This window comes from Crassostrea angulata, chromosome 5, assembly GCF_025612915.1.
Source record: "Crassostrea angulata isolate pt1a10 chromosome 5, ASM2561291v2, whole genome shotgun sequence".
Taxonomy (NCBI): domain Eukaryota; kingdom Metazoa; phylum Mollusca; class Bivalvia; order Ostreida; family Ostreidae; genus Magallana; species Magallana angulata.
This window is the reverse complement of record NC_069115.1, coordinates 58,859,775-58,869,905: the sequence shown is the minus strand read 5'-3', so window position 1 is coordinate 58,869,905 and position 10,131 is coordinate 58,859,775. Positions and strand designations below refer to the sequence as shown.

At 37.2% G+C, this 10,131-nt stretch overlaps 2 protein-coding genes across 6 annotated transcripts in view; one reads left to right on the top strand and one right to left on the bottom strand.

Moving 5' to 3' along the window:
* Nucleotides 1-242: 242 nt before the first annotated feature.
* Nucleotides 243-2,258, bottom strand: LOC128184436 (mitochondrial import inner membrane translocase subunit Tim13-like). The gene is made up of 3 exons (XM_052853889.1): nucleotides 2,077-2,258; nucleotides 945-1,013; nucleotides 243-851 (listed from the first exon to the last, which is right to left on the bottom strand). Exons 1-3 carry the CDS (start codon nucleotides 2,185-2,187, stop codon nucleotides 750-752), a joined length of 282 nt encoding a protein of 93 aa, XP_052709849.1. The 5' UTR covers nucleotides 2,188-2,258; the 3' UTR covers nucleotides 243-749.
* Nucleotides 2,259-2,318: 60 nt separating this feature from the next.
* The window catches only part of LOC128183539 (protein dopey-1-like), a 39,204-nt gene continuing 31,391 nt past the window's right edge, over nucleotides 2,319-10,131 (top strand). The window contains exons 1-9 of one of the 5 annotated variants that reach the window (XM_052852588.1): nucleotides 2,319-2,437; nucleotides 2,735-2,927; nucleotides 3,048-3,400; nucleotides 3,642-3,831; nucleotides 4,202-4,661; nucleotides 7,771-8,132; nucleotides 8,446-8,634; nucleotides 8,950-9,520; nucleotides 9,799-10,055. In XM_052852588.1, the coding sequence (XP_052708548.1) occupies nucleotides 2,775-2,927; nucleotides 3,048-3,400; nucleotides 3,642-3,831; nucleotides 4,202-4,661; nucleotides 7,771-8,132; nucleotides 8,446-8,634; nucleotides 8,950-9,520; nucleotides 9,799-10,055 (2,535 nt within the window). In that variant the 5' untranslated portion in view covers nucleotides 2,319-2,437; nucleotides 2,735-2,774. The remainder of the gene's footprint in view (nucleotides 2,438-2,734; nucleotides 2,928-3,047; nucleotides 3,401-3,641; nucleotides 3,832-4,201; nucleotides 4,662-7,770; nucleotides 8,133-8,445; nucleotides 8,635-8,949; nucleotides 9,521-9,798; nucleotides 10,056-10,131) is intronic. The other 4 variants (XM_052852592.1, XM_052852587.1, XM_052852590.1 and 1 more) reach the window with 4 other exon arrangements.

Genomic DNA, 10,131 nt, shown 5'->3' with positions numbered 1-10,131 from the left:
TAGAAAAGCATGTTTCTAGTGACTAGCAGTGGTTTTGTATTTTGGGCACCAAATTTAACAGGTTGTGAAAATCTCGTCTTAACCAGGATTCAAACCCAGGACCACTGGCGTACAGGTCAGTGCTCTAACAACTGGCCATTGAGATTGACTGTCAGTCACACACCTGTTATCCTGATGACCTATGTCTGCCAACTGCTGACCGTTGGTCTCTAGTTAGGCTCTCGTGAAAATATTAACGCTAATTAAATTCATCACAATATTTTTATTTCATCCTTCGTTTGAAATCAACAATTATAGAAGACTTCAACACTGGATAGTAAACTAGCTCCTGCACTTATTCTTTACCTAAGTGTGACAAAATTAACATGATAAGTTTAACAATATATATCTAAAATGTACAGAATGATATAGACTTTTTCTATAACATATGATGACATATATATGTTTATGACAAACAAATTCAAGCAATATGCGCAATATTACTGTAAAAAAAAAAGAAAGAATTTTCTAAAAAATCAATTTTAGTTTTGATGATTATGGTAATAACTAATGTCTAAATTTTGATGATAACAATGAATTTATTCATATATAATTTTCACATCTTTCTCTTCTCAGTGGGTAAGAATTTTGTCCTATAGGCCGTCATCCTTGATTTTTCACACTATGGATACTGGACACACACACACATGATCTCTCTCCTCCGGACAGAGTTTTAGTCAACACGATCACCGTTCTAACTATCACCTCCATCACTGCATTCTAGACATCTCCTGCTGAAGTCGCGAACTAAATGCCTGAGCCACTAGGTTCTGAGTGTCTATATATCTGTCCATACACATAGCTACACATTTCTGAAAAATAAAGACCATGAATTTTATTCATGTACAATATGAATATTGTCATCCAAACAAATTATTATCAAGAAAAAGACACTAATGACTTACATGTTCAGAGTTGCTCAGCGATGTTCCTGGTTTTGTGATGCACTTCTTGAAACATTTATTTGTCATTTTCTGTAAGTAAAATATTATATGATACACAGGTATATGAGAATTTAATAATAAGGGCTGCGTTTTCCTCACTGACAAGAACTTACGACAAAGTTGTAAATATTTTCAGTCTCATTGAATTATATTTAATGAATATAAAACTTAAACAAAACCAATTATATACAACCATTCCAATATCCATAATTATATTTTACAGCCATGAGAATAAAACAATGATAAGTTTGTGATTAATTAACATTCATTAATTTGGTCGTTAGTCATATTAAGTTCTTTTGTAAAACGCAGCCCAGGAATGCTAAATGTGTGAACATGTAATGTAAACAACTAAATACAATATCCCTATAGTTTTTTTATGACCAAATCACGAAAATATTGAAATATACAAATTTTGAATAAAAATCAATCTTTTTTTAAGATCTAAGAAACAAATTATATCAGAAATCAAACACTTTTTCTCATGTCCAAGTGCAAAAATTCAAACATAAAAATAAGAATTATCAAAGAAAACAGCTAGTGCATATGATAATGTATTTCCCCAGTTTATATATGGTGCAATTCTTCTTGTGATAAATAAAGCATAATCCAAAATGAACATCATCCAACTTGTACTCAAAAGATAAATTTAGTGATATGGGTTATTATTAGATTAAAACCACAAAACTGAGGGTTGTGCTTAACTTGTTAAATTGGTTACAGTTTAACACGGTTGTAGCGAACATGCTTATAATGAATTGAGGCTTACAGCGAAGTGATTTTCATTCCCCAAGACTTTATTACATGTTGTAGGTTTGACGGATATGACGAATTTCACTTATAAAGAAGTAAAATCGCCCGTCCCTGGCACTTCTTTATAACCGTGTTTTACTGTATGATAATTACATCAGCTGATCACATTTTTCAACAGTTATTTTGTAATGTGCTGCACAGCTTAGTTAATTATGATGAAGATTCACAGAGCATTACGAGCTAACGTGTTTTATCTTCTATTCAACACAGAGAGAACAACATTGAGATGTATTACATCACTGTAATACATGTATGTCACTGCACAATTGAATAAAAATACCTGGAGTAACTCTTGTGCGCTTGCGATGGCTAGCTGTTGTTTGACTTCATTCATAAATTCATCTCTCTTTGCTGGATCGAGTTTTGCGTTAGAACCACCTGAATAATCCATTTTAGTTTACTTTTGGGCCCAGATGACCTCTCACAAGCATGTGCTAAAAATTATTGTCAATGTTTAACATCAGCTTGCGAACCTATACAACTACTGCGTTTTATCAAACATCCAAATGACCAAAAAAATTTCAAAACTATCCGGTTGTCTTTTTTTACAGTGTTGATAATCTAAAAATGAAAATGACAGCTGGCCATGTCGTATGATCTTATTGAAATTATTTATTTACGTGGTGAATATGTGAAAGTTAGTAAGTATCGGTGCAACAGTGCCCGTAGATTTGCATTTCTTTCGTTATTTGTAAATATTTTATTTAAATTATGGGTTTGGTCCCGTTCGAGTTTACTCTAAAGATAAGTTTGTTGTAAAAAGTTCCAGAGTAACATGGTCAGATATGAAACTTGTCAGTCTCACGCCTAAAGGTCCTTGCATTGACGTAGAGCACATTTTATCTAAGCATTATATTCAGAGAATTTCCGAGACAGTTGAAACATGGATTAGGATACATATGTCAGTAGTTGTACATGTATCGATGTTCTTTTTCTAGGGAAAAGGGAAGTTTAATAGGTAGACTAGTAGAGAAAACGATGAGTGCCTTGACAATACTGGCTGAGGAGTGTGAGCTGCTGAATGATTCCAAGTACCGGTCGTACATCACTCAGGTAGAGAAGGCCCTCAAGAGCTTTGAGTACACCAGCGAGTGGGCGGATCTAATTTCTGCTCTCGGGAAGCTGAATAAGGTGAGGTTCATAGTTGTGGTTAACAGTGTCAAGTTGTCTGGAATTCTGTCTTTTGGAAGTATGAAGAACTTATTATTCTCTACCTGAAAGTAATTTGTCGATAATTGGTTCTTCTTGCAGGTACTAGTTGGTCACACAAAGTACCCAGTTATTCCCAAGAGAGTGACGATAGGGAAGAGGCTGGCTCAGTGTTTACACCCTGCTCTGCCCAGTGGGGTCCATCTCAAGGCCCTAGAAACCTATGACATCATCTTCAAATGTATTGGGACTCAGAGGCTAGCCCAAGATCTGTTCATCTACAGTGCAGGGTTGTTCCCCTTACTTGGGCATGCTGCCATGGGGGTGAAGCCCGTGTTACTAACGGTGTATGAGCGACACTTTGTGAGCCTGGGGAAGCATATAAAGCCCGGGCTGAATGGGCTGTTACTGGGCTTGCTGCCCGGTCTGGAGGAGGGCTCGGAACTCCTGGACAGGTGAAGAAGCTGGCAGTATAAGAACTGTCTTCTGTTTAATATTCAACTTCTTTGATGATCATAAATTTTAAATTATGTACACTGTGCATTGAATAAAATGATTTCTTTGAATATGATGAATATTAGTCTGAAAGATATTAAAGTTCGTAAAGGAAATTATTTTTTAAGATATTCTCTGATCAAATGTGCATTCAATTAGATTTGAATCACTAACATGAAGTTTGTCTGGTTCCGTTTTTAGGACCGTTGGTCTGTTGGATGATTTCTGTCAGGCTGCGGGACATGAATACTTCTATACCTGTCTGTGGGAGTGTGTGAAGTCGTGCCCCAGCGTGCGTCTCCCCGCCACCACCTTCCTCCTGTGTCACTACAACAAGAAACAGAGCATGGAGGACCAGCTCTACATGATGGGACTCAACATAGACCTCATGGTAACCATTGAACCATTGAACCGATTGTCTGTATGCGCCTCCTAGTAGTAAAAGTCAAACCCATCCAACCATTTGATTGAACCCAACCCCCTATTAATTCTTTAATAACAATCAACTCATACTTTCGGTGGTGTTTATTTATAAATATCAGTTATAGGATATCAGGACTATGTATGTGTTTGAAAAAATGAGGCCGAAAGATTATGGCTCTCAGTATTTCAATCAATTCTTGCAAAAGTTTTCCATCAGTCATAAGCATGCAGTTGTTTTTTGTCACACTTCTGTACCTCAATTTTAGAGCATGTTCTTCACACCTGTACATTCTAACATGAATTTGCCTTCATTTTAAGACTTTTTTCGGTGTTTTCAGGTGGAGGCTGTTTGTGGTGCCATACAGGACACAAATGTCTTGGTTCAGCGGAGCCTCCTAGACTTCATGATGCTGGCTTTCCCGATGCACAACGACCAGCTCACACGGGCGGACATGTCCAAAATAGTACTAGCGGTAGTGAATGTGGTCCTGAGGCGTGACATGTCCCTAAACCGCAGACTGTACTCATGGCTCCTGGGGTCAAATGTCACAAACATGGCCGCCCTGAACATTCCGGCCGAGTTCTCCCGGCACCAGACGGGGGGAGACAGTGTATCCACGTCCAGTGAGACCGACCTCGGATACTTCTACACCTTCTCCAAGGATCTCCTGATTCAGGCCCTGAAACAGAAGCTGTCCGACACGGAGGATGAAGAGGGGGACGGTAGGGAGGGAACCAAGCTCGGGGTGCTGCGACCATTCAGGATCCTGATGAGCTTACTGGACAAGCCCGAGATAGGTAGGTCAATGTTTAGAAAATTAGAAACATTTTGTACTTTACTGTCCTGTGCATGACAATCTTTGTTTTCAATATTGTTATATTTTTAATGATAATTTATAATGTAGTATTGATCATTTTGATTCCATTAAAGAAATCTGTATCCATGTGATCATAATACTACAAAAAGTCTATGTATCTACTTAGAAAAAATTATTAATGCAGAGGAAACAGTTCCATGGACTATAAAGAATTGTATAAAATTGTCCTGCATGCTATAGCCTTTTTAGGGTCTTCCGTTTTCAACGGAAGACCCTCTTGTTATTCTTCGGTTTCTTTTTATTATTAGGGTCTTCCGTTTTCAACGGAAGACCCTCTTGTTATTCTTCGGTTTCTTTTTATTATTAGGGTCTTCCGTTTTCAACGGAAGACCCTCTTGTTATTCTTCGGTTTCTTTTTATTATTATTATACTTTTTCTTTTTTTTTCTGACTCCTTCTCGGCTTTATAACTCAAAAAGTTTCCAACCGATTTTAATGAAATTTTCAGAGATATTGTGAAATTATCATCCCTCAATATTTTTAAAGTTTAAAAGAGAACGTCAGTTCCGTTCTGACGTAACGTCATTTTTAAAATTTTCAAAAAGTCATTTTGTCCGCGGCGTTTCTCAAAAACACTTTAAGATAGAGGCTTGAAATTTTCAATGGTTATGATTTGGTCGATTTACCTCTGTAATAAGGCTCGAAATGAAAATCTGACACTTCCGGTCGAAACCGGAAGTAAAACAAATTTTTCAAAAAAATGAATTTTCTGATCAAATCAAAAACGAATATGTGTTTTGTAGACATTATTAAGCTGAATCTAACACTGAAAGCCATTTTAAAATCGGACGATGCATTAAAGAGATATTGGGGTTTAAAAATTTATTTTTCCGGAAATTTTGATTCCGCGTCCTTGGTTTTAAAAATAGCGTAATGTTTATAGTTAAGTTAACTCGTACCAAAAATAATTGTTAAGTTGTACTTAAACACATTCGGATTTTTTTTTGTAAAGTCGTTCTTGAAATCAAATTGGTTTTTGTTAATTCGTACTTAAAATCATTCGGGTTTTGTTAAGTCGTACCAGGAATAATTCGATATTTTCATCGTTTTATTTTAGTTACTCTTGTTGTTGGTTTAAGAGCTCTGCTTCTTACAGGAACTTCCAGCTTTACTTCCGACATTAACGGAAGACCCACTCGTTGCTTTGCAACGAGCTTTGCTCTAGTTATTATACTTTTTCTTTTTTTTTCTGACTCCTTCTCGGCTTTATAACTCAAAAAGTTTCCAACCGATTTTGATGAAATTCTCAGAGATAATGTGAAACTATTATCCCTCAAAGATGTTAAAGTTTTCTTGACAACGTCACTTCCGTTTTTACGTTACGTCATTTTTAAAATTTTCAAAAAGTCATTTTGTCCGCGGCGTTTCTCAAAAACGCTTTAAGATAGAGGCTTGAAATTTTCAATGGTTATGATTTGGTCGATTTACCTCTGTAATAAGGCTCGAAATGAAAATCTGTCACTTCTGGTCGAAACCGGAAGTGAAACAAATTTTTCGAAAAAATGAATTTTCTGATCAAATCAAAAACGAATATGCGTTTTGTAGAGCTTATTAAGCTGAATCTAACACTGAAATCCGTTTTAAAATCGGACAATGCATTACAGAGATATCGGGGTTTAAAAATTGATTTTTCCGGAAATTTTGATTCCGCTTCCTTGGTTTAAAAAATAGCGTAATGTTCAAAGTAAAATTAACTCGTACCAAAAATAATTGTTAAGTCGTACTTGAACACATTCGGATTTTTTTTTGTTAAGTCGTTCTTGAAATAGGAAATGTTTTTGTTAAGTCGTACTTAAAATCATTCGTATTTTGTTAAGTCGTACCAGGAATAATTCGATTTTTTCATCTTTTTATTTGCGTAGTCTTGTTGTTGGTTTAAGAGCTCTGCTTCTAACAGGAACTTCCAGCTTTACTTCCGACATTAACGGAAGACCCACTCGTTGCTTTGCAACGAGCTTTGCTCTAGTTATTATACTTTTTCTTTTTTTTTCTGACTCCTTCTCGGCTTTATAACTCAAAAAGTTTCCGACTGATTTTGATGAAATTCTCAGAGATAATGTGAAACTATTATCCCTCAAAGATGTTAAAGTAATCTTGACAACGTCACTTCCGTTTTTACGTTACGTCATTTTTAAAATTTTCAAAAAGTCATTTTGTCCGCGGCGTTTCTCAAAAACGCTTTAAGATAGAGGCTTGAAATTTTCAATGGTTATGATTTGGTCGATTTACCTCTGTAATAAGGCTCGAAATGAAAATCTGTCACTTCTGGTCGAAACCGGAAGTGAAACAAATTTTTCGAAAAAATGAATTTTCTGATCAAATCAAAATCGAATATGCGTTTTATAGAGCTTATTAAGCTGAATCTAACACTGAAATCCGTTTTAAAATCGGACAGTGCATAACAGAGATATCGGGGTTTAAAAATTGATTTTTCCGGAAATTTTGATTCCGCTTCCTTGGTTTAAAAAATAGCGTAATGTTCAAAGTAAAATTAACTCGTACCAAAAATAATTGTTAAGTCGTACTTGAACACATTCGGATTTTTTTTGTTAAGTCGTTCTTGAAATCGGAAAGGTTTTTGTTAAGTCGTACTTAAAATCATTCGTATTTTGTTAAGTCGTACCAGGAATAATTCGATTTTTTTCATCTTTTTATTTGCGTTACTCTTGTTGTTGGTTTAAGAGCTCTGCTTCTAACAGGAACTTCCAGCTTTACTTGCGACATTAACGGAAGACCCACTCGTTGCTTTGCAACGAGCTTTGCTCTAGTTGTTATAATATTTGTTTTTCTTTCATTTGATTTCATTTTGACTATAGCCAACATGGTGATGTCAATAAACCATTGAATTGAATATAATGATGATGTATATGAAGAGGATTATGAGAAGATTATGCTATTATATTTTGCGTGATATTGCCTGAACATTTGATTTATAACCAATGCATTAAAATATTAGTCATGTAAATAGTTTGCCCTGTATTGATTAATACTTCAGATTTATGAACGTGCTTTTTTTTCTGCTTTGGTCAGGTCCTGTGATACTGGAGAGTGTATTACTGGCAGTGTTCCGCTGTCTCTACCGCGAGTGTGGCAGCTACACCAAGAGACGCCAGGAGCGGAGGGAGGGGGGCGTGTCCAGTAAGTCATGGAAGCTGGAGGAGGAGCGAGATGAGCGCACTCAGAGTGAGCTCATCAAGACCTCCAACCTGCTGTTTGGAGCCTTCGAGCCGTATTTTATCTGGGACTATGTGGCCAGGATGTTTGAGGCGTCCTGTCAGAAGTGTGTGAGCTCTAAGCGAGTCCGGCGAACTAATTCTGTTCAGGAGACGGACATCCCGGCCCTCCCCGAGCTGTGCACGCTTGTCGAGTACCTGCTGGACATCATATCTCTGGTCAGTTCTCCTTTCAGGACATAGATACCGTATACCACCAGCCTTGCACCCTATTCAGCAATTAGGTCAACAAATATCACCTGCAATGAATTATATATTTTACTGCTGTAGATGTGTGCTGAACTTAGACAGTTTATTTTTTAAGCAATGGGTTGTACTTCTGTGGGTTTATTTTCCTAACATTTGTGTTGCACCAGTGTCTGTTTAAGTTTTCTGTGGTGACAGGAAACGTCCCTTTACATTCTGTGTTGAAGTACTGTGAGTTTATTTTTTTAACCATTGTGTTGTAATATTGTCTGTTTTATTCTTCTAGGAAACATTCCTGGAGACTCAAACAGACCATCTGCCCGACCTCCTGTTCCGCATCACTAACACCATGACCTCGTACTGCGGGGACATCAGCGAGGGGGATATGTCCTGTACCATACATCTGTGTTCCAAACTCCTGTCCAAAGTGCAGCCCCCAATGAATGCCATCGATAATAATCTAGACGAGTCTGAGGTAAGGTGTATCAAACTTAACAATATTAACTGTGAAATATGTCTGTGGGGGTTAGTTTCTCTTGAATCTTTAATGATATTCATGTGAATTTTAGTGTAGACAATTTTATTGAATAAATTACAACTTATATTTCCACTGTGGGTAAGTATTAGCAGAAGGTACTTGTAAATTGGAGGGTAAGAGTCCTGAAAAGGTACCAAATTCTACGAAAGATGGTCCTCATAAAATTTATTAGTCTGATAAGAAGTTTAGTCAGTGAAATTAAAACATATGCATTTTTTAAAAGCACTTGTTGTTGTATCTGACTTTTTGTAGATCACTCCTGATTTTCCCGATGAAGTAAATTTACAAGACATTCAGAGGCTTCAGGAATCAACAGAACTGGAGAAGGAAAACCAAAGTGGTGAGGAAACAAAGAAACAGACACATGAACAAAGTGAGGACACTGACCATCCAACAGAGGGGCACTTGTCCTCGGGCCCCACCCAGCGGTCAATGAAACGACAGCGCTCCCGTTACCCTCTCAACATGATGCAGGCCTGCGTGGAGTGCTACCAGAACTTCTTTCACATGTACTCCACAACCAAGGTGCTACAGAGTGAGGAAATAGCACGGCAGTGCATGGAAAGATTGGTCTGTCCTCAGGAGGGCATGAGGAGTGAGGAGTCAGACTCTGTGCTAGATACTGCATCAGAGTACAGTTTCGAGGACCACGTTCCTTCTGCCATTGACCAGTCAAATTATCAGACTCTTGTCCCAGCAGACAGATTGTCAGAAGATGTGATCACAACATTTAAACATGCATGCAAACTTCTGTCAGAGTTTTCCAACTTTCCCATCTACTGTACCGACTTTCAGAAGGCACTGAAAAGATCACAAAGTAATGGTATATATTTATTGGATATAAAAAGGAAATCTGTATTGAAGTTAATGTTGCACTTCACTGTTACTGTAAACTCAGTGAATCACATTCCATTGATGTGATTTTTTTAAAGTTAAAATTCCTAAAAAAAATTGTTCTGAATCATTTGTTAGTTATGATATACGTTCTCCAGTTTTAATTCTAGCTGTAATTGATGAAATAAGTTCTGCTGTTTTGTGTGTATTTTTCATTGATGATTTATATATATATTCCGCTGTTAAGCTCTGCAGTTTTATATCTAGCTGAGGACGAGAATCTCCCCCGGTGGCTCTGTGATTTGATGACGTGTAACATTGCGGTAGAAAACTTTGACATCCAGACTACGACCATAGGGATTGTAATGGAGCTGATACAGCTGACTCGCTCTGTTGGATCGGACGACCCAGATCACTCAACCGTAGACCACTCCCCGACTGGAGGCACAGTGTCCGTGATGATTCTACCTGCTCTACTGCCTCGTCACCTGAAGTACCTGAACGGGAATACAGTCTTCTATAAGGTAAGACTTTGACACAATTATCAGAGTGAAAACATGGTCCTCTACAAGGGTAGACTTATACATGGCTCAAATAGCA

Bases quoted from the DNA above. Each gene is read 5' to 3' on its own strand.
- LOC128184436 (XM_052853889.1), bottom strand. From the start codon at position 2,187: ATGGATTATTCAGGTGGTTCTAACGCAAAACTCGATCCAGCAAAGAGA. The intron at 1,014-2,076 runs GTATTTTTATTC...TTTTACTTACAG, and splicing joins GCGCACAAGAGTTACTCCAG to AAAATGACAAATAAATGTTT. The intron at 852-944 runs GTAAGTCATTAG...TTTATTTTTCAG, and splicing joins CGCTGAGCAACTCTGAACAT to AAATGTGTAGCTATGTGTAT.